Below are 24,829 nucleotides of genomic sequence, written 5' to 3' on the forward strand. Positions count from 1 at the left end.
AGAGCCAAGAGGATGATGGGAGTTGTAGTACAAATTGTGCGTGAAGAAAAATGTATGATGCTCCTCAATCGATGTCTCCATTAGGCAGTAGCCTTTCACACTAGCAAAATAATGAACTTACATTGTGATAACAGAAACAAAAACACAAAAAATTACGATGATAAGATATTTCAGTTCAACATACGTAGATATGACATGGTGACCATTTCTGGAACAGCTTACATTGAATATGGTACTCTAACAACATGCATTAAACAAGAAAAGAAAGAATCAGTCTGTCCATTTTAACACAATCAGCCATCTAGCGATGAGAGAGAGAAAGCCATTACTATGAGAGGGCATTACTAAAGAAGTGGCACTTCCTGTCTGCTCTATGATGTTCTGAGCGCATCTCCACAGATCACCTTTAACCTGATTTCCTATGGCTCCATCTGGCCTCCTGCCTGTTAGAGAGAGACAGAGAGAGAGGAGACAGGGAGAATAAGAGAGAACAGAACAGTGAGAGATTTAGCCATCGGAAAACGAAGAAACGAAGGAGGAGAGGGTGAGAGAAAAACGATAGAGAGAGGGAGAGAGGGCTCTGGAGGAGAAAGGGTGGATTAGCAGAGTGCTGGAGAGAGAGAGAGAGAGGAGAGAGAGAGAGCGCAGCGGAGCACCATCAGCAGCAGAGGTCTGAGTCAGCGCCGCAGGCTGAGGTACCGCGACCCTGCAAAGCCACCGCCGGCAGCCAAATCACCGGCCATCACACCACCGCAATCAGCCACAGCCTTCACCCCCACGCCGCCAACCACGCGCCAGATGCAAAATCAGCTGTGTGTGCGTGTGTGCGTGTGTTTGTGTGTGTGTGTGTGTGTGTGTGTGTGTGTGTGTGTGTGTGTGTGCCAGATTGGCTTCAAAAGTACAGCAGGTTCAGAAAAAGGAAGTGCACTTGGGTAGTGCACAATGAGTAGTGTGTCTGCACCTGTGCTGGTTTTCATAACCAGAGAGAGAGCAAGAAAGAAAGAGTGAGAGAAAGAGAGAGAGAGAGAGAGATAGAGAATCTCTGTGTGTATGTGTGTGTGTTTTTTCGACTTTCGACAGTTTATTTTTGCATATCTTGTGTAAGAGTGGCTTCCGGAGAGGAGTTGAGGTTAGAAACCATTAGTAATGTGAGATGGATTTAACGTATGGATCTCTCTCTCTCTCTCTCTCTCTCTCTCTCTCTCTCTCTCTCTCTCTCCTCTCTCTCTCCTCCCCTCTCTCCACTGTCGTCCTCTTTTTTAGTCTCTGTATTTCTGGCACTCATTTACCCAATAACAGTAAAGTACGGGAAGCAGGCATTGTTTTCTTTAGTGGTGCATTGACTGCACTCTATCCGATTGTTATCAGATTGAATGCGTTCAGCAGGAGGGCAACAATTGTGTGTGTGTGTGTGTGTGTGTGTGTGTGTGAGTGTGTGTGTGTGTGCATGCATGCGTGTGCCTTTTGGCCTGCTTGACCTGCCGTGTATATTTTAACATGAGTAGGTTTGTGTGTTTAATGTGGCATTCGACAAACCAAACGCTGAGATTTGGTTTTCAAATTAGGCCTAATTATCACACTCAGTCAGTGAGTCAGACACACACACACACACACACACACACACACACACACACACACACACACACACACACACACACACACACACACACACACACACACACACACACACGCACACACATTGTGTGTGAGTGAGAAATATGCATACAAACTTTTGACCCCCATACAGTTTTTGGTACCTGACTCAGTGACACAGTAAACATGCATACACACACACACCCTTCCACACACACAGAGAAAAGGCATTCACCTGTATTCAGTTTCTCTATGTAAACATTCTCTCATGTAATATGTATCATAGTTATTTAATGTGTGTGTGTGTGTTTGTGTGTGTGTGTGTGTGTGTGTGTGTGTGTGTGTGTGATGTGTGTGTGTGTGTGTGTGTGTGTGTGTGTGTGCATGACATCACAAATGAACATACTTGTTGGGGTCGAGAGGGATCTATACCTGTTATGAAAATATACTGATATATTTTCAAACACAGATATACTGTATTACCCAGGTATGAGTGACCCTGTTAGAAGTGTTGCTGATGGCAGTGCTCTGGTGTTCAGTACTCCCTCAGGCATCACATCCCACACTGCTCTTGCCCCAGCAGAGCCAAATGCCTGCGTCTGCTTCTTTCTGTGGGCATCACAGAGTGTGAGTGTGTGTGTGTGTGTGTGTGTGTGATGTCATTATTGATAATCTTGGCCCGGATCATGACATCATTGTCTCTGAGGCATGTTCATAGATTAGCTGTTGAAGCTCATTGATCTGCCCTCTGGTGTGTGTGTGTGCATGTAAGTGTGTGTGTATGTATATGTGTGTGTGTGTGTGTGTGTGTGTGTGTGTGTATGTATATGTGTGTGTGTGTGTGTGTGCATGTAAGTATATGTGCATGTAAGTGTGTGTTTATGAATATGTTTGTGATTGTGTATGTGTATATATATATATATGTGTGTGTGTGTGTGTGTGTGTGTGTGTGTGTGTGTGTGTCTCTTTGTGTATGCTCAGTACCGTCCAGGTCTCCTGTCCACTCCCTGTATTAATGTGTTTTTGATTCTCCATAAATCCCCTGTATCCCTGTCCTCTGTCTGGTGTCAACTGACCATCTCCTCTGCACTCTAGAGTTTAAATAGCCTTTCATCCACACATCTTTCCTGGACATGTCTGAGAGGGTGTATGTGTGTGTGTGTATGTGTGTGTGTGCGTGTGCATGCAAGAGAGTATATACAGGCTTTTGTGTATTTGCAGTATTAGGAGGAGGGACTGTAGGCAGAAAGTGTCAGAACAGATGACTTTTGCCACACTTGACTGACTCTCTCACACACAATCTAATTTCGGCCTTGGGAGAGTCTTTTCCCTCCCACCCTCTCTTACTCTTTCACACACACACACACACACACACACACACACACACAGAGAGAGAGAGAGAGAGAGAGAGAATTCAGCACATGCATACATAATATGCATGAATCACACACATGCACAATCAGGCACACACATTATGCATTGTGCATTGTAGGCAGTCAGTAAACAAAATCTCCTATGCATACACAGAGTTAAAAATACGACACACCGCTTCCCCCGAAACTATTTTCTTATTAGTCCATTTGCATGATGTATGTGATGTCATGCTATGATTATTTAGAATATACGCCACTAAATAGTGGTCTGCTCCACCCTAACTACAGAATATCGTCTGTGGTTGCACAGCAAACTGCTTGCAGTTTATGTGGCCTTGCCACCGAGGTGCCACTGGAATAAATTTACCCATAGAAATATCACCAGTGATGAATCATAAAGGTCCCTCAGTATTCATTCTGAGGTGCAGTAACTGTTCCATAAAATGTAGTGGAGGCCATGGCGTAGGATGCATTTATGTACAGGCTTCAGCGAAAGTTCTCCCAGGAGTATCGCATTATTGATATTTTTTCCTCTTTGATATGCCTCATAAACATCTATGCTGAATCCCCAAGATAGGGTTTCCGTGGGCCCCGACAACAACACGCTCTTTAAATGTAGCCAAGGTTATGTTTTCATTGAGAGGGTGTACTGAAGATGTACATCATGTCCAACATTGTCAATTCAGTTACTCACTTGGTCACTCTCCTCTCTCTCTCTCTCTCTCTCTCTCTCTCTCACACACACACACACACACACACACACACAGAGAGAGAGAGAGAGAATTCAGCACATGACAGATAATATGCATGAATCACACATGCACAATCAGGCACACACATTATGCATTGTGCATTGTAGGCAGTCAGTAAAACAAAATCTCCCATGCATACACAGAGTTAAAAAAAATACGCATAATAATCGCCTCTAAACTATTTTCTTATTAGTCCATTTGCATGATGTATGTGATGTCATGCTATGATTATTTAGAATATACGCCACTAAATAGTGGTCTGCTCCACCCTAACTACAGAATAATGTCTGTGGTTGCACAGCAACCGTTTGCAGTTTATGTGGCCTTGCCACCGAGGTGCCACTGAATAAATTTACCCATGGAAATATCACCAGTGATGAATCATAAAGGTCCTCAGTATTCATTCTGAGGTGCAGTAACTGTTCCATAAATGTAGTGGAGGCCATGGCGTAGGATGCATTTATGTACAGGCTTCAGCGCGAGTTCTCCCAGGAGTATACGCTATTGATATTTTTCCCTCTTTGATATGCCTCATAAACATCTATGCTGAATCCCCAAGATAGGTTTCCGTAGGGCCCGACAACAACACGCTCTTTAAATGTAGCCAAGGTTATGTTTCATTGAGAGGGTGTACTGAAGATGTACATCATGTCCAACATTGTCAATTCAGTTACTCACTTGGTCACTCTCTCTCTCTCTCTCTCTCTCTCTCTCACACACACACACACACACACACACACACACACACACACACACACACACACACACACACACACACCTGTTCAGGATTTAGCATGGACACACATGCCACAATGTTGCGTGCAATATATAGATTATAATTGTCTATATGTACATGCAACTGTGGCATTATACAGGATTACTATGCATTCTGTATGCATTGATGCATCAGGCATTCTGACATGATCAAAAGACGGCACCATATGGAATTGCATGCGACAAGGAAAGATAATGTAATACATGCCCACCCACAGCCACAGACTCTGTACACACACACACACACACACACACACACACACACACACACACACACACACACACACACACAAACACACGTGGACATCACAGACACACGCGACAAGATAATCATACTAGAACTGTGTTCTAAGAAGCCCAGCCTCCCTCCATGTTTCGTCCACATCAAAGGAGAACATGCAGCATTAGTAGGTGACCAGGCACTCGGTGGACAGGCTTTGCCTGACATGGTCAAATAAACAGAGAGGATTAAGATGTTCCCCTTGTTTAGTATAGTGAGCGCTACCCTCCAAGGAGTCCTTTCTTTTTACTTGCAAATGAATCACAGTGATCCCTTTCAGGGGGCTTGGGAGAAAAGTTCAGTTTGACAGAGGAGGACAGGAGTCAGGGCATTGCATCTTAATTGTGTTTCTTTTCTTTCCTGGGTACTTCAAAGTGTAGAGGACCCTGCTCTATTCTTCTGCCCTCAGTGTGATTGGATATAAGCACATGTAGACACACACACGTAGACACACACACACACGCGCGTGCGCACCTTTAATGGCCAATGGCAACCACATCTGTGGAGAATGTGAAGCCGTTGCCATAGTAATGAGCACTGAGTCTTAAAAGGAGCACATGCTCAAATTTCTAAAAATAAGACCACCAATTACTGACAAACAAATGATGGAGTAGAGAGAGAGAGAGAGAGAGAGAGAAAAAGAAGAGATAGAAAAGAGATAGATAGCAAGAAAAAGCAAAGAGATAGGCAGAGTGTGAACGAGGAGAGGCCTCAGAGGCCTGACCCCTGTAAGCTTGACCTCACATTATGCACAATGGATTGTTTACACACATCCCATAATGGTCATTATCAGTGGGGACAGGCGTGCTGGTTAATTGCCATTGTGTGTGAAGCGCAGCCCCGGCGTCTCATCAAAGGAGATTTTCTTTTTTTTCTCCCTCCAAGAGGTCAGGACGGGTCCCCAGGCTGCGTAAATAACGCATAGCCAATTAATTTGAGAGACATCATGAATATTGATTTCATCGGGGACACAAACAAACTTGGCTCTTTGTTTAATGTGGCGAGATGAGCCGGTGCTTAAAAAGATAATATGATGAAGCACATACAGTATCATACTGTAGCTCCTAATGGATACACAAGAGTATCTCAGGCCAATGTTTTCAAATCACTAACGTCATAATGGATGCATGTGCAGAGCTGATCAGTGCAGGGCTATGAGACTGAGATATGCTGAGGTTAGTTCACGTGTCGAACTAACTACCCAAAGGTAATGAGGTTGCACACACAATCTTCATAAAACTGGACTCATCTCGATTTCACCTGTTTATTTTTGGCCAAGTCTAGAATAAACATGCCAATGATTCGGCCATGTGGCCACCATCAGAGCTTTAGTTCAAGTGCGTTAGTTAAGGGTCATGCCACCCACAGAGACTGACGTCAAATGGGCTGCTAACAAATACATCACAAGTGCTGTTTTTGTTGTTGAAGTGAAACTTTTAATATTAAAACATTGTATTGTTTTTTTTTTTCTTTTCCTCTGAAGGAGGATTCTCCAAACATGTCCTTACAGTCAGTATGTGGAAAGAGGAAACAAGAAAGTTTGGCCCGTGGCTCTGTATATCAACAAAGCCTTCTGGACGAGTTTGCTAGAGCGTGCTATTCCGACAGGCGATGGCCGCAGTTAATCTCCGCATCAGGAGGAGCCGTTGTTTTTCTGATTTGTTTGTTTTGGGAAACGGATGGCTGATGCTCGCTCGACCACACTAATGGCACTGTGTGTTTGTCTTTTGTGTGTGTGTGTGTGTGTGTGTTTGGAAAGTCTTTTGTAGTGAATGAACTCAGGTTCAGTGAGACACAAATTCAGTGATAGTGTTTGTTTATATAAAAGTACACTTGAGAGCCAGACTGATGCCCCTGTTAAATCTGGTCAGATCACATTCGGTTAGTACTGATGGATGTTTGTAGGTGTGTGGCTGTGTGTGTGTGTTTGTGTGAGAGAGACAGAGAGAGAAGGAGAGCAGATACAGAGATGGTATTCTGTCCATCAAGCATCATCAAGTCACAGACCTCTCAATTTTCTTTTTATCTTTAAAGAATGATGAAGTCTCTATCTTACTCTGTCTCTCTGTGTATTAGGTGGCAGATGATTTGTCACCCTTTTCTATATGTGTGGGTGAGTGTGTGATGGTATGTGAAGTGACAGTGATTGATATCTGTATAATCAGGAGAACTAAGGTTATAGGCACAAGTTCGGATTGTGGCATGTGTGTGTGTTGGTCTCTTTCTTTCTCTGTCTTTCTCTCTATCTTTCTCTCTCTCTATCTGTCTATCTGCATGAGATTCTCTTTGCTGCTGTTTTCTTCAGCTACTGTATGAGATCAGGCTTCATTGAGCTTCTGTGAGGCACGCCGCTCGGCCCCCTGGGTAATGAACGTCAGACCTGTGTGAGCTCATGTGGCATCAGAGCTTGAGTAATTGATGGCTGCTGCCTCCAAATCTCCCCTTCTCCACATTCCCTTTTTCCTCTTTGTTTATAATATACTCCCTCTTTTTTATATTGGTGTAATATCAGATTTGTTACATTATTTACAATATTGTAAAATGTAGACATTCTTCACTTTAACAACACTATTTCCACTATCATTTCTGGGGCTATCATTGCATAAACAAATCATAACACCTCTCTAACTTAAACCTCTATCCCTCTCTCCTCATCTCTCTCTCTTCCTTTATTTTCACACTGTCTCATCCACTCTATGAGAGAGAGTGATGACAGGCTGCTATGTGGGAGAGTTGTTTTTGTGTCAGTGTTGCAACTGGCAAAGGGATGAACAAACTGGCAAAGGGATGAACGCTTCTGATGTGAATGTATATGTGTGAGAGTACTGTATGTTTGTGCGTTATGGTGTGGGGGAGAAACAGTGTCTGCGATATCTGTGAGGGAGGATTTCTCCCAGTGTCAGACCTGTTATCCAGTAAGGCTTTGACAACAATACAGCTCGCTTATTATGGCTTGCTCTATCTCTCCAACAAAATGAGAGAATATTCACAAATTCACCTTGTTCTTGCCCCATCTGAAATGAATCCTCTACTTTTGCTGCCTCCATCCTTTCTGTATTTGTTTTGTAAAAAAAGGTAGTATATGATGGCACTGAAGTCTTAAGTTAGTAAATTGGCTAACAGTGTTAGTTGGTAACCAAATAGCTCACACATTGCGCCACACGCCGTAGGCTCGCGGCATTCTCTCTCCTGCTGATTTCCATGCCTCAGTAGCCAAGTGCGTAATATTGCAAAAGTTGAAAAATAAATGTGTTTATTGTAGCCTACAGAAAATAAATAGCCTATCATACTGTCAGTTAATTGCATACAGTGCAGTGAAGAGTTTGGAGAGTAAAGTTATAGTAATAATTTAGCCTACGAACCAGAACATAAAGACTATGAAGCTTCCTATTTCTTGCAGCTGTTAAAACACCCGCTAGATAGTTTAAATACCCACCAACATTCGTTTTGCAGTACAGATTATTTCTAAAAGTTATTTGTCTACTAGGCCTAGCCTATCATTGATTTATCAAACGAAGTGCTTTCAGTCTCCTCCTTAAACTACAGGTGTTTCGGTAGAGAGCCATTGAATAAGCGAGGCCAAGCAATTTCTGTAACACTTTTGTGACATTCAGCAAATATCTCCTCATTTAATGTAAGTTCCTTCGACAATAGGCCTCACGTTCTACTCTAATGCAGTTGTCCTCCATCTCAGTTGCATCAGTTTCTAATTTTGAAGGTTCTAAAAACATTATTAGGCCTATGCTTCACTGAATCCTTATCGTTTTCTTTCATTTGTCCAGCTAACTTTTCCATTGAAACTAGCCATTTATGATGGATTACACACTCGACATTCTGAAATGTCCTGCATGATCAAGGCCAAATTATTATCACGAGCCACTGTGTCAGCAGCATGAGTGCTGACGGTGACGGCGTTTCTGATGTCAGATTATTATACTAGACTGTTCTCACGCTTGCAGCTTTTACTTATATGAAGTAGCATTAATCAATATGAGGGGCAGAGGGGGATAAATGTTGTCCCCACCGGGGATAAAAATAATTTAGCAGAGGTAGGGATAGTAAAACCAGAGGGGGGGAAATCCTCACCATCGCCCCCTACAAATCGCACCCTGTGTGTGTGTGTGTGTGTGTGTTTGTGTGTGTTGGCTGTAGTCATGCTGGAGGTTGAAAACAGTCCAGGCTGAGAAAGTGACAAACTGTTAACAGTCTGAAGCATCATCACCCTAAAACCTCTCCAGACTGCAGGAGCCTTCTGTGCTCTCTCAGCGGCCCCTCTGTCTCGTGGAGATGTCACACTCTAAAATGGGTTGGCACTGTTGTGTTTAGCCAGCTGGGAATATGTGAAAAATGAGAGAGGGTGAGAAAAGAGGACTCACACACACACACACACACACACACACACACACACACACACACACACACACACACACACACACACACACACACACACACACACATACATACACACATACAGTACACACAGTTCTATTCACAGTCATGATTGCTTTTAAATAGCTTGAAGATCGCTGACATTACCTTGTTTCAGCTACCCACCAGTTACACACGCACGCACGCACGCACGCACGCGCACACATCAGCATCCACTAATGTAGCTGTTGAAGTCATTCCACTGGTTCCCTGGAGAGGAAAATCCATTGCCACTAATCCAATAATTGATAGTCCATCCATATTACAGTGCTCTAATTGGCCTTTGGGTGTCGTATGTGTATAATGTCTTCTGCAGGATCCCAGGGGAAGGGTGCTGGTGGTAGGGGTGGATGTAGGAGGCTGGTGGGGCTTGTAGGATGGAGAGAGAGTGTGTGTGAGCACTTGCATTGGGAGAAAGGTCACAGTGTGTGTGTGTGTGAGTGTGTGAGTGCGAGTGCACACTTGTGTCAGGGTCGTGTCAGTCAGCCTTTCCCCCTGATCTGGCAGCAGGACTCTGTTTCTGTAGAGTGGAGATAAATGTCTGTGGAACATTTGTCATATTGTGGCGACCTGTCAATCACACATGGCCACACACAGACACAGACAGACACACACACACACACACACATGCACACACACACATGCAGGACTCATAAATAACTAGGACTGCTGAATTATGGATGGGGCAGATGTGCCACTCACACAGACTAGCTGATATATCTCCGACACCTCCAATCTGCATGTGTGAGGAGGTGCTGCCCATGGCTAATCTGTCCCTCTGTCTCTCTTTTTCCTCCTCTCTCTCTCTCTCTCTCTCTCTCTCTCTCTATTTCTGTCTTTTTGTCTATCTGTCTCTTTCTCTTAGGCCCTTTCCTTCAGAGGACACTGCACTGAATGAAGATGATATCTACAGGAGCCTGGAGGAGCTGGCTGAGTGAGTATTACGTGCAAACACACACACACACACACACACACACACACACACACACACACACACACACACACACAAACATACAGAGAGAGAGAGCCAGACATAAAACTCACAACCACATACACAAACAGAATGAGACATAAAACACACACACACACACACACACACACACACACACACACAGGGACATAAAACAGACAAGGAAATGAACACATCCATTTAGTCTTGTCTCAGCAGCTAACAGGTCAGAGAAAACAGCAGTCCAGACGATGATGATGATGTTCTAACAGCTCATTCCATTTGCAGAGGGAAAAGCAATCTGTGATATCACCCTCTGAGCTGTTTGTTCTTCATTTCCATAAACCACTCTAGGGAAGGAAATGATGAAGGTGCTAACGCTGTTATTTTATGTAGTGTGGTCACACTTTCACACACACACACGCACATACATACACATACACACACACACACTACTGTAATAGGCAGTGTTCTTCTGGCCTCTTCGTTCCTATTTACACAAATAAACAAGACTTAATCACTGTTGGGGTTTCCATGGTGATGCAGACATGTTGCGGTGGGTGTTTGGCCAAATTGGAGATGAATGTGTTTTTTTCTGAAAGGAGGAAAGGATGGCAACAAACACACACTTACGTGTGTGTGTGTGTGTGTGTGTGTTTACACTATTCTAATATGTAGGGCTGTACATTGTGGACAACAGCCAATCTGACCCAGCAGCACACCACAGCCCTGCCCACTGCTCACAGATCACATAAGTCACCTTATCCATCTCACCTCTTACCACACACACACACACACACACACACACACTCATAAACACACTGCTTTGATGGTACATGCGGGGACACCACGGCCCATCTGCTAATTAACCGATTATACAGATGAAAGGACATGAAGCCATAATGGGTGTCATGTGTGTCCTAATACACCTTGATTAGCAAAAACTCTTCTTCTTAGGTCAATGAGAAGGTGAAGTGTGTGTGTGTGTGTGTGTGTGTGTGTGTGTGTGCATGTGCAGGGGTGCGAATGCATGCCTGTAAATGTGCGTGTATGTTTAAATGTGAACGACCAGCCACAGGGGGAGGTTCACCACATGTCATTCTGATGAGGTGTTGGTGGACATGTCTGCCGGCTAACACTGGCATTACATTTGTATTATTCAACTCTGACCTTTGACACAGCTCTCAGTTTGGATTCAGCATCAGATGGTGGGTTGTAATGTTTGGGTAGCTCAGTGTGTGGTGTTTTTATGCAGGTGTATACGTATGTAAGTGTCTTGTAACATTTACTGCATTTTTGTGTGTGTGTGTGTGTGTGTGTGTGTGTGTGTGTGTGTGTGTGTGTGTGTGTGTGTGTGTGTGTTTATGTGTGTGTATGTGTGTGTGTGTGTGTGCTTGAGGATGCCACAGAGCATGGAAAGCCTGCAGCTAATGAAACTGGTGTCTGTAGTAGAACAGATCTGATGAGATAAATGGACCTGGTGATCCATACAGACCTCCACCCTTTTGTGTGATGTACACTCTGACTCTAATAAGAATGCTGGGGGCTCCACTCACACACACACACACTCACACACACACACACACACACACACACACACACACACACACACACACACACACACACACACACACACACAGAGAGACCTCTGGTGACTAATGTGGCCATGACTGCAATCCTCTGCACAAGGGAATGTGTTGTATTTGTTACTCTGTGTAGCTGTGTAGAATTCAACAAAACAATAAGACACACAGACACACACACACACACACACACACACACACACACACACACACACACACACACACACACACACTCACACAAAGACACACATACACTCTCTCACGCACACACATACACCCACACACAGGTGCGTCTGAAGCTTGAACATCTTCCCATGTTGTGACAGGTGTGCTGCCATTTATCTGTAGGCTAGGGAATGTGAGTGTGTGTGGGCTGAAATGACTAATTACACACCCTACTTGACTTTATAAACCCCCAATACACACACACATACACACACACACAGAGCACACACTTGGACATCTGTGTGTGCAGTATATAGCCGAGGGTCACTAATGAAAGACTTGGGAGTGTTCCCTAACTGTTACTCCTATTTGAGGCCTGGAAGGTTGCAGGACCACACCACACGTCGAAAGATGAGCCGTCCCGAGGGTCCAGCCATGCAGAAAATCACCTGAGCCTGGTGCCAGAAGACATTTGGTGCTCTCTTTCTCCATACTGCAGTCTCTCTCTTTCAGACCGTTAATTAAGCCAGTGTGGCTCACCGGAGACATACAGTACAAGGTGTCAGAAGGGCTTTGCATCTTCCTCTTTTATACCTCAATTTTCAATTTCAATTTAATTTTACTTATAGAGCACCAAGACATTACACATGTCTCATGGCGCTTTACAGAGTGTTAAACAATTAGAGAAAAGAAAAGAAGGCCCATGGGTAACAGGGGCGAGGAAAAACTCCCTAGAATTGGAGATGCATATAGGAAGAAACCTTGAGCAGATCCACAACTCAAGGGCCTGACCCATCTGCCTAGGGTCAGTTACGGAACAGTAAGGTCTGTATACATGATAAATGCATAAGTTAGTCAAATGTAGAGAATAGAACATGGTGTTTAAAGCCACCTGAGGTGTATGTTACAAGAGGTGGGATGGTTACATATCCTGTATGATAATACACCTCCCCTCGGCACCTCGGTATGGCACACGTACACACACACACATGCACACACACGCACACACATGCACGCACACACACACACACACGGAGACAAGCACACACATGCACACACATAAATGCACATGCAGCACACACACAGGCAAACATTCCTGCCTTTCCTTCAGCTTCATACTGCCTTGCACACGCACACACACACACACACACTACCCCCTCCCCGACACATTCCTGTTTCTGGGAGGGATTCACTGGATGTCAGGATAAAATGTGAGTTTAATGTGAAATGTCACAGAGGTTGTCAGGGCCACTGATGACAGTGTGTGTGTGTGTGTGTGTGTGTGTAGGGTATGTGTGTGTGTGTGTGTGTGTGTGTGGTACATGGGGCATGGCACCGAGAGGGCCCTGGCAATGTTAGCCTAATGAAGGGTGACTGAAAGAGTCCTCGCTCTGACCCTTGGGACTGGAGGACAGTGCAGCGAGCTAAAAGCTAACGCTAACACCTCCCCTTCAAAAAAGCTCACACTGCTTCACCTCAGAGAACACTGTGAGCCCATGAGGAATTGTTGCCCTGGAGATACATATATTGCACTCCCGATATGAATTGCACCTCAGCTATTAAGCCAACCAAGGAACTGCTGAGGATCTTATAGTTTGAGAAGCTAAGGAAAGTAACAGTTAGCACACTTTGACAATATACAGGGCTCAGTACAGCAACACTAAGGAAATCTAAGACATGTAAATCCAAATGAGCTTCAATAACACATCAGCCTTGGCGTACCAGGGTTCAATTCCATTAGTAGCTCTCTCATAGTCAACCTAGAACTAGTGTTGACATTTATGACGTGTTTGCTGTCTTTCATAAGCCTCATAATGACTCACAAATAACTTCTAATGTAACCCATCTCCACAAGACCAAAATAAAAGCCCTAATTTATCTGACAATTATAGAGTGATACTACGCACTATTATTGCAGAATGAAATAGGCACAGCTGCTCAGGATCCTCACAGCAATCTGCTCATATGCAATTTAGCCGACTTCCCGCACTTCAAGCTCATATCTATAGCTATGTATGATCCCCCCCACACCCCGTAATGTCGCTCAGCATGGGCGATAAATCATTGTTACAGGCACGGCGTGGCATCACGGCGAATCCTCTGTGTGAAGGCGTGATGAATGTGCCTGAGCTGCAGGTGGCAGATGCGAGCGCAAGGAGAGGAGCCATTATGCCCAAACCTGCCACACGTCAGTCAGCCATTGGGCTGGCCAGCCTGCTGGAGGAGTGATAAACACGCTTAGACACACACACACACACACACACACACACACACACACACACACACACACACACACACACATACACACATACGGGCTACCTGAGTGAGTGGGATGAAAAGAGGAGAATGCCGCCCTAGAAAAGAGAGAAGGAGAGCGAGTGGGAACAGACGTGGAGGAGGAGGAAGAGGTGGAAGAGGAGGGGAGGAAAGAAAAGAGGGGATGTGTGAGATGGGAAAAGACTGGAGGAGAAAAAAAGCAGCTTGGAAGCAGTGGAGCTGCCAAGTAAAGATCAGGCCTCTGTTATCTGTGTGTGTGTGTGTGTGTGTGTGTGTGTGTGTGTGTGTGTGTGTGTGTGTGTGTGTGTGTGTGTGTGTGTGTGTGTGTTAGTGTGTGTGTGCTTTTGGTGTGAAAGAAAACAGGGCTACATCAGGATCTAGTTTATCTCAGATGAGGGGTCTCTGGGTGTTCTCACTGTGTTTTGCACGTGTGTGTGTGTGTGTGTGTGTGTGTGTGTGTGTGTGTGTGTGTGTGTGTGTGCCTGTCTGTTTGTCTGTGTGAAGTTGCTTTGTGATGGCCGTCTCTTTGTAGAAAGTGGAAAAGCCCCAGGATCTGACATATAGATTACACCACTGGTTGACAATGCACACACACACACACACACACACACACACACACACTCTCAGCCCCCCCCCCTCCACCGGATATCACATAAGCACTTTGCTTGAGCTCAGATCTCTGATAGACAGTAGGGAGCACCAGCATGAGGGTGAGTGAGTGAGGTGTTGGCATGTCTGATGCACTGTAGGCTTACTACCAAAGCATGAAGCTCCTGTTATCAGCCCTCATCATTATTTTCCTCTTCCATATCTCCACAGGCCTTGTGTGTGTGTGTGTGTGTGTGCATGTGTGTGTGTGTCTGTGTGTGTATGTGTGCATATGAACCATGTGCAGTACATATTTCCACTTCAGGGCAGACCTTTCTTTTATTCATTTGTGAATAAAAACTCCTCAGCCTTGCTGTATCTCGCTCTAATTTGAGTGATCTTTCTATTTAGCATTAAATCATATGATTTAACATTTTTCAGACGGCAACTTAACTGGGAAAATAGTGTCTTACCATAAATGTAAAAGATATGCTAATGCATAAAGGAATGATAAGAAACACATGTTAAATAGCCCAATCCCCTACAGCTTAGATTATATTTCAGTGTGAGCAGGATTTGTGTCTGTATCCATTCTGTGCATGACATAAGCCACTTGTGTTATCACATGTCAGTAGTTATAGAAATCAAAAATGCTTTTCCAATCCCCTGGTGGAGTTGTGATGTAATGTAATAACCTCTCCTGTCTATTCTACATGTATGAAAGACATATTGTTTTATGAAAACACAATCTAATTCGATAATAGAACACGGAAACCCGTCCAAGCGAGCCTGGTTCTCTCTGTCACAGCTGGAGCAGGAGAGCGTCCAGTCACGTCTGTAACACATGTAATCATGTTTGGCGTTCCTAATGACCGGGTTGAGGCAGGTCAGGGAGTAATGAGGGGATGACTCGGCTGGGATAATAAGGCAGCGCTGACCTGTGGCCCGCTGATGTAACCGGGGGCTGTCTATGAAAACATGCTCAGCGTCCAGGGAATGTGTGGAGTGAACACAGGGGAGGCCCAGGGAATGAGAGGAGAGAGTTTGGAATGTATGTCTGTGTGTGTGTATGTATGTCTTGTCTTGGGGAGGGGGGAGGACTGGCTTACATGCATGTGCACGAGTTTTGAGTGCACACACACACACACACACACACACACACACACACACACACACACACACACAACAAATGAGTGGAGAGAGGACAGCTTTGAGGACAGTGAGCCCCGTCCAAAAGCGGAGCATCACGAGGGCAGATCATCAGCCAGGCCCCTTCTCTGCTCACCAGGATGAAAGGCCCATAATCTGGGCTGCTGGAACCGCGCCGTGCGTCTGTGTGTCTTCTCCCGCACGCAAGCACGCCGACAAACAGACACGCACACACACGCGCACACACACACACACACACACACACACACACACACACACAGCACACTCTCTCACAGCCAATTTGAGAAGTTCAGACACAACATTCCCCATTCCAAATGTATGAGAGCAAATAAATAATAAAAAAAAAACTCAGTCACAGCCGAGCTTGCACACACACACACACACACACACACACACACACACACAGCACACTCACAGCCGAGCTTGCCACAAAAGAGAGTGAGTCCTTGCTATGCACCAGTGCCCCAGCGGAGCAGCTGGGCATATGCCAGCGTGAGCGGCCCTCTGGTGGTGCCAGGGCCAGGAGGAGGACACAGGCGGGCGCTGGGCACAGTGGGACAGTGCTGGGTGCGGCACCGATCGCGTGCAAAAGCTGTGGACAGCTCCTGCCTGCTCCAAAGGGTAATCAGACAGAAAATTAGCCCTGCCGCTCTGGGCCTGAGGGGGAGACACACACATATATACTGTAAGCGCGCGCACACACACACACACACACACACACACACCTAACCAAGGTTGAGTGTACTACATGAAAATGAAATGGGGACGGCAGGCTTTTTACTATTTTAATAAAACCTGGTGGCAGTTATGTGTGTATATGCACACACACACATACAGTACACACACACACACAGATACACATACACCCATCTCTCTTTCTCTCTCTCTCTCTCTCTCTCTCTCTGTAAAAACACACACACAGACACACACGCACACACGCATACAGCACAGGTGAACTCAGGCACCTCAATTAAAACTTGAAAGCCCTCTTCCTGAGGACTAGAGGAGAGGGAGAGGAGCAGAGAAGGGGGAGTGATAGAGCTGAATGTTTGATTGAGGCCATCTCTCCCATTTCTCTCTCCAGTTGCTTTGCATTGCTTCTCCTCCTCCTCAAAGACAAACACATTTCTTCAGCAGAATAACCAGGAAGCATATGCTCACACTCACTGTCAAGAACATTCAATTACACTTTATTCAGAGGGAATCACACACACACACACACACACAAACACACACGCACACACATACACACACGCACACATACACACACACACATACACAGGGATTGGCCTGTATTGGTCTGTCTGTATTGACTGTTGGGGACGTAGGGAGAATAAGTCCTAGAACATGGTCACCTTGAGTCGTTCCACTCTCCGTTTCTCACGTAACAGGCAGAGGACACTGCTGAAGGATTATGTTCAGACATGAGGGTTTTTTTGTTCTTTTTTTTTTTTTTTTTTTTTCTGCAGACCTGATCCCTCCATCCTTGCCTCCCCACCAATCCCACCCCAGCTTTACTCACTCTACATGATCTCCTCTTGCCCTTGGCAGTGGCAGCACATGTTAGCTTATGTCCTCCCACATGTCCATAAGCATGTGTGCATCCATGGTGTCAGATGACTCAAGATGTAGGACGTTTGGGCTTCAGATGCTAAGGGAGAACCAGTCTGACAAAGGTTGTCTGCATGGCAATACACTGAGGCACACAATGGCTTTGTAATGCACAATGAGGAAAGCCCTAGAGATGGGTGGACTCCCTTGACCTTGATACAGGTGTGTCTATGCACATTGTGTGTATCTCTTTGGGGTTTGTTTGGCTCTGTGTGTGTGTTTATGAGGGTGCGTCTGCTGGGGGCTTGGACACATTTATGCTCACGGAGGCAGAAAACTGGATAAATGTGGAGGCGGTGTGTAGCCCCTCAGGGTGGTCACAGTGTGTGTGTGTGTGTGTGTGTGTTTGTGAGTGGGTGGCAGGTGGACCCCCAGTAAATTGAGGTCGTGGAGGGAAAGAGCATGGAGGTGTCTGAAATGGTGGAGCCAGCTAGTGGTTTCTTATCTAGATGTGGAGAGTCAAGATTACACACACACACACACACACACACACACACACACACACACACACACACACACACACACACACACACACACTAGAGGTGTGGAAGAATGAAATGGTTATGTTTCTTTGAATGAGATTTTCCTAGCATGATAACCTTACAACCCAATGTCATGATTGTTGGTATATTGGTGCGACAATACCCTTTATATTCACATTTTCATTTAAATTGTGAATGTGTGGTGCCAAAAAACATTAATGATAAACAATGTCTGAGATTGCTTTAAGAAATAGCCGATTGTATTCAACCATTCAGGACCTGTGGATTAGTGGTGTGTGTGTGTGTGCATGTGTGTGTGTGTGTGTGTGTGTGTGTGTGTGTGTGTGTGTGTGTGTGTGTGTGTGTGTGTCTGAATGTAAACTCTCCTTTCTCTTTCTTCCTTCATTCTTTCACCTCTCCTTCTCTCTCCTTTTCTGGGACTCCAATATATGTGAAGGACAAACATCTCTCTCACTCTCTCTCTCCCTCTCTCTCTCTCTCCCTCTTTCTCTCTCTCTCGGTGGAAGTCAGATGTCTCCTCTTCTCTCCCCTGTGTCTGTCCTCCTTTCTTGTCCTTCTGCTTTCCTCAGAGTGTCACTACCATTTCTCCCCCTCTCACTTTCTCTTATCTATCCATCGTCCTTACTTCTTCTCCTCCTCCACCTCTCTCTCGTTCTCCTTTCCCTTCTCCCCCTCTTCATCAATATCCTCTCCTCTGCTCTCTCTCTCTCTCTCTCTCTCTCTCTCTCTCTCATCTCCTCCCTCTCCCGAAGAGCTTGACCCCAAGGTCAGCTCCACTTTCCTTCAGAGTCACCTCATCGGTCTCCAGCAGCGACAACAGCTGCTGCTGTGTGTGTGTGTGTGTGTGTGTGTGTGTGTGTGTGTGTGTGTGTGTGTGTGTGTGTGTGTGTGTGTGTGTGTGGTGTGTGTGTGTGTGTGTGTGTGCGTGCGTGCGTGTGTGTGTGTGTGTGTGTGTGTGTGTGTGTGTGTGTGTGTGTGTGTGTGTGTGTGTGTGTGTGTGTGTGTGCATGACCTCTCTCCACTGTTGGATCCTTTTTAGTCCACATCCACAGAAGTAACATGGGGCACTGAACTTACCTTTGAAACTTTGATACTTTGATTCCCTGCTGAGTCTTACACTGGATGGTTGCAACTCAAGTCGGCTGACTGAAAGTGTGTGTGTGTTTGTGTGTGTGTGTGTGTGTGTGTGTGTGTGTGTGTGTGTGTGTGTGTGTGTGAGTGTGTATAATGTGTGTGTGTGTGTGATTCTTGTGAGATTTACAAACCACAACCCTTGAAGTCATGTTGGGCATCAGGTGTGAGGAGGGTCCAGCCACTTCCAGTGTGCCAGTAATCTGGCGCAGAGGAAGAGAGAGAACCATGACATCCTCGGACATATTCAACTTCATTTGATTAGATTCTGTCTGCCTGTGTTGGCCTTCATATAGTACAAAATGGGTAGATTGTCTGTGCTTGGGCCTCAAGGCAGACACAAAAAAAATCTCTCTCTCTCATCAATCAGTTATGACCTGTGTATGTGAGCTTGGGTGCAGCTGGGACAGGAGAGGGAAGGACACCTTGTGCTCCACTTGTCATGAAGCTTTAGGAAAACAAGTGTGTGTCTGTGTATATGTGTGTGTGTCTCTGTGTGAGTGTGTGTGTGTGTGTGTGTGTGTCTTTGGTCTGTGTGTATTTGTGTTTGCCACCAGGGAGCTGAGTGTGTGTGGTCAGATGAGAGTGAAGCTGTCAGGCAGGTCACGCAGATGTCTGCGACCATTTCCAAGAAACTGTGATCCTCTTCTCATGCATATGAGACCTCCACTGACATAGAGAGAGGGAGAGAGAGAGAAGTGTTCTATTTTTCACCCACCCACATACACAGACACAGATTTTGCATGACATATTAGGACCTTCTTTTTTATTCAGACATATACAAGCATAGCAGTTTGGGGACCAGATATATCCTCTGCTTAGGCTGTTTGCCTCTCCACCCTCTCCATGTCCATGTTTGAGTACTGACTGCCCACTACTGCTTACTACTGTTTTACTACTGTTTTACTATTGTACACAGTCTAATGTTTTCACTACTGTTTTACTGCTACACTGTTTTTCCTGCTATATTAGCACACATGATCAATGGCTGCGTTCAGGCTTCTGCTACAATACTGAATGAATGAATGGCTATAACCCTATTACCTCAACCTGTTCTTGCACTGAAATAGTTTTTTTTTATTTTACATTGTCTACATTATACTTCACTCTCCTATTTGTCCATATTATTAATGCTGGTCTCTAGACCTTACTCTTGCACTGTTGCACTGTTGGACTACTTTTTGCACCTTCACCATGACAGTCACTCTCTTGAGCACCTTGCCATGCACACATAACTAAGGACTATGGTTGGACTACTGTTTGCACCTTCACCATGACACTCACTCCCTTTAGCACCTTACCAGTCCCGGCCCTGTCACTACAAGCATCCTATGCTTGATCACCCTCAAGCACAATGGACTTTCTTAATTTAATTTATAAAGTGTATTTAGTATTTAGTTTTGTTAGTTTTCTTATCTTTCTTATCTTCTACTGTCTTTATTGCCCCTGCACACACACACACACACACACACACACACACACACACACACACACACACACACACACACACACACACACACACACACAGACACACTCACACACATTGTTATGCATACGCACAGCTTTCTAAGCTTATTTCCTCTGTTACAGTGCTGGCCATAACTCTAGTGCTTGTTAGAGAGTGCATAGTGCATCTTCCTCTGGTGTCTGGCTCAGTTTGTGATGTCTCTGTCATCCCGATTCTCACTGTCAGAAAAGCACCTCATGGAGATATACAGAAAGTCTGTCTGTGCTGGGAGATGGAATATTAGGCTGCTGTTTGTGCTCTGCTTTTCAAGCACCAACACTGTGCAGGGATGATGCGCACACACACACACACACACACACACACAAAAATGCACAAAGACAGACCATTCATCGAATTTGAGATAACTCTGATATTGGTATCTTGGTCTGTGCCTCTGCACACACTACACACACACACACACACACACACACACACACACACACACACACACACACACACACACACACACATCCAAATACACAAAGACAGCCCATTCATCGAATGATATATTCTGATATTGGTATCTTGGCCTATGACTCTGCACACACACACACACACAAACACACACTCATTTTTAAACAGCCCCTGACTGGTGGTGTTGTTTACATTACATCCCATTCTCTCCATCTCTGTCTCCATCTCCACAGTGAGCATGACGTGGGAGAGGACGACATCTACGACTGCGTCCCCTGCGATGACGACGGCGACGACATCTACGAGGATATCATCAAGGTGGAAGTCAGACAGCCTATGGTAAGACCCATGAACACACATAAACACACACACACACACACACACACACACACACACACACACAGAAACGAGAGGGAGAATTGGAGACATAGAGAGAGAATGGGCCTCATCTATCATGCATTTACGCCAGTGAAAAATTTACTGTCTTCTCAGATATGAGAATGAGAAAAGTACATTTTAAGTGATGCTAAAATTAACTAAGAATACAGTATATCATATCAGTATGAACCATGATGGAAATTGAATTGTCTGGTGTCTGTGTGTACCCAATATTTTTATGCTTTTAAGAAAAATTTTGCACTGGTGTGCCTATCGTGTGGCTGTTGAGACGTGAGTTTGTGTATAAACAAGTGCATGAGTGAGTGTGTGTGTGTGTGTGTGTGTGTGTGTGTGTGTGTGTGTGTGTGTGAGACACGTCTCATCTCATCGTAACGCTGTACTCTGGTGCCCTTCTCTGCTCACCTGTGCCGCTTTGCCTCCTCTTTTACGCTGCAGATTCGATACATGCAGGTGAGTTTCTGCCAACTTTGACCCCCACCCCACTGAGTGCCACCCCCACCCCACCCAACCCAATCCAACCCAACTCCCCTCAACGTGTGTGTCCTGTGCTGCCTAACACCGGGTGTCCTGTCCCCTAGTCCCGCTGTCCACTAACCCCGCTCACCCACCCCCTTTCGTTACCCCCTACCCCACACCCAGTAGCTCCTAAATCCTTGTAGAAGTAGTCAGACGTCTCACCAATATGACCTGCTTCTTTCCCTCTCTTTGTCAACTACCAGCCATTATTATTATTATCCTATTACTTCATAGCAGCCGTATTCTAACTGTGTGATTTGCCATTATGTAATACAGCTAGTGGTTTAGTATAATATGTTATAAATGCACTATGCAATTTCACCTGCATCACATCTAGATGATGAAATCTATGTTTTCTATTTTTCATTTAATAAAAGAACAGATGCTAATAATAATAAACATCTTTTCCATATAAATAAATGTCAGTGCACAGTATGGGGATGGTCTCTGCTGTGCCAATTACCATATTAATAAACAGAGGCAACAGTTTAGCTCCTATGCTTGGGCCAGGGATAAGCCTGGCTTTGGTTGTTTTCAGCGTCTTGTAACAAGCCCTGGCTCTAAGCTCCTTTGAGTCTCACCAGTTCTTTCTCCAGAGCATGGATGACAACAGAGGATTGGTGGCAATTAACCAAGACCTTTAAACACAGGAGATACTAACACACTGGGACACATGTGCACACACACATACACACACACTGGATGTGTGTGCTACCCCGTCATACCTCGTACTCTCATACAAAAGTGTGTGTGCGTGTGTGTCTGTTTGTCTGTCTGACTGTCTGTTGGTGCCAGGATGTTTGTGTATCATGTGTGTGTGTGTGTGTGTGTGTGTGTGTGTGTTTTTGCCCGTGCCATGTTAATTAGTGGGGGGGTATTGGGTAATCTGTCACTCTGGGCAGCCCTTAGCTCTGCTCACACCCCTGCCAGTTCCCAGCTGGAGCTGGATGTTGTTTGTTGTTGTTTTTGTTTATTTTTGTTTTGTTTTTTTCTCTGGGCAGCAGACTGCAGCTATCATGACCTCAGTGAGAGGCCAGTAGAACAGCCACACATGCTTGTTTTATCTGCTCCCTTTGGAGTTTTAATTGCTCTTGGATGCTGCAGCGTCCGGCGTTAACATTGCTGCCGGCCCTTCATCTTTCATGTCAGACGTATACTGTACTGCATGTCTATTAGTTTTACTGTCAATTTCCCTCTTTTCCTCTCTCTCTCTCTCTCTCTCTCTCTCTCTCTCTCTCTCTCTCTCTCTCTCTCTCTCTCTCTCTCTCTCTCTTCTTTGTGTGCCTATGTCACACTGTGTCAGTCTGTATTTTCCTATATTTTCTTTCCTCTGTTCCTCCTCTTTTGTCTTTTCTTCTTTTATCTTTTTATTTTTCTTTCCCTCGCCATCTTTGTCTTTCTGTTTTGAAGACCGCTGTGCTTGCACACACGTCTCTCTCTTTTCCTCTGTTTCTCTCTCTTTCTCTCTCTCTCTCTCCCTCCCTCTCTGTCTGCCTGTCTCAGCCCCCACTCCCTATTGGTTGTGTAATGCTGCTAGAGGAGTCTGGGTTCGCCCTGGCCCCAGATGTTTGCGCCGGCGTGGGCACAGATGTTCATCAAAGCCCTGCCAACAGCTAGACACGGACCCCACCAACCACGCCTCCCCCACCCTTATGTCACTACCCTCCCACCCGCCAAAAATCACCCAGCGTCGTCGCGGCAACAACATCAATCAGCCCCGTTCGTGGGATGCGCTTAATTAGCACGTTTCATCAAAAGCATATTTTGGGCCTTTTTCTATTATTTCTCTTAAGTCCCAGACAGGGGTAGGTCACGGGTGGATGTGAAGTGGCATGGCCAATGCAGTCCAAAAGCTTTGTTTTGGTTTGGTTTGGTTTCAAAGGCACGATTGGATTCTGGGTAGACAAAACAAACCCAGTCCACTCTGCCCCTCCCCTGTGAGCTGGCAGCTTCAACATCCGATGCCCGTATGTGCCTGACCACACAAAAGCCTCGTCCTAAATAAGACACCGGGGGAAAAACAGCTCTATTGTGTGTCTGGCACCCATGGTCAACCACGTCTTACGAGATGTCAGCGAAACGACGGGTGACGGCCAGACATCGCACGCACGCGAGAGAGGCCCGTGGCTGGTGACATGGCTGTCATGTTGCCAGTCTGGCCCGAGCGTGTGTAACGTGAGGTGTGTGTTGTTTGTGTGTTCTTGTCCTCGTGACTGGTGGGGTGTTGTGACATGTCGTGTGTGTTTCTGTGCTTGGTTTGTCTGACGCAGAAAATGGGCATGTCGGAGGACGACAAGCGCAACTGCTGCCTGGTGGAGATCCAGGAGACGGAGGCCAAGTACTACAAAACACTGGAAGACATCGACAAGGTGGGTGGAGAGAGAGAATAACAGAGAGAGAGAGAGAGAGAGAGAGAGAGAGAGAGAGAGAGAGAGTAACCGAGAGAGCATGAGAGAGACTGACTTTTATGTTGCCTTTAATATCAGTCAAAAGCACACTGACAGTGTAAACACAAACAACAGTCCAATCCAAGTCCAAATAAGAAGACTCCACACACGCCCAAAGAGCAAGAGCGAGATTAAAATGGAGATTAAGAACCAAAGACAAGAGCCTGAGGGGATGATGTTGACTTGAGTAGCAGAGACTAGGGAGATGAAGACATTAAAGCTGCTGAGTGATGTTGCAGAAGCAGAAGTATGAGTTAGAGAAGAGAGGTGGAGGGAGAAGGGAGAGGTGGAGATGAAGAGAGGTGGAGGAAGAAGGGAGAGGTGGAGATGAAGAGAGGTGGAGGGAGAAGGGAGAGGTGGAGATGAAGA

At 45.4% G+C, this 24,829-nt stretch overlaps 1 protein-coding gene across 1 annotated transcript in view; it reads left to right on the forward strand.

The window, feature by feature from the left end:
- vav2 (vav 2 guanine nucleotide exchange factor) overlaps positions 1-24,829 on the forward strand; it is a 208,620-nt gene that overhangs the window by 144,832 nt on the left and 38,959 nt on the right. Inside the window, exons 4-7 of the mRNA XM_048258257.1 lie at positions 10,066-10,134; positions 21,332-21,437; positions 21,933-21,947; positions 24,284-24,382. Of these exons, the coding sequence (XP_048114214.1) occupies positions 10,066-10,134; positions 21,332-21,437; positions 21,933-21,947; positions 24,284-24,382 (289 nt within the window). The remainder of the gene's footprint in view (positions 1-10,065; positions 10,135-21,331; positions 21,438-21,932; positions 21,948-24,283; positions 24,383-24,829) is intronic.

Source organism: Alosa alosa, chromosome 12 (assembly GCF_017589495.1).
Source record: "Alosa alosa isolate M-15738 ecotype Scorff River chromosome 12, AALO_Geno_1.1, whole genome shotgun sequence".
NCBI lineage: Eukaryota > Metazoa > Chordata > Actinopteri > Clupeiformes > Clupeidae > Alosa > Alosa alosa.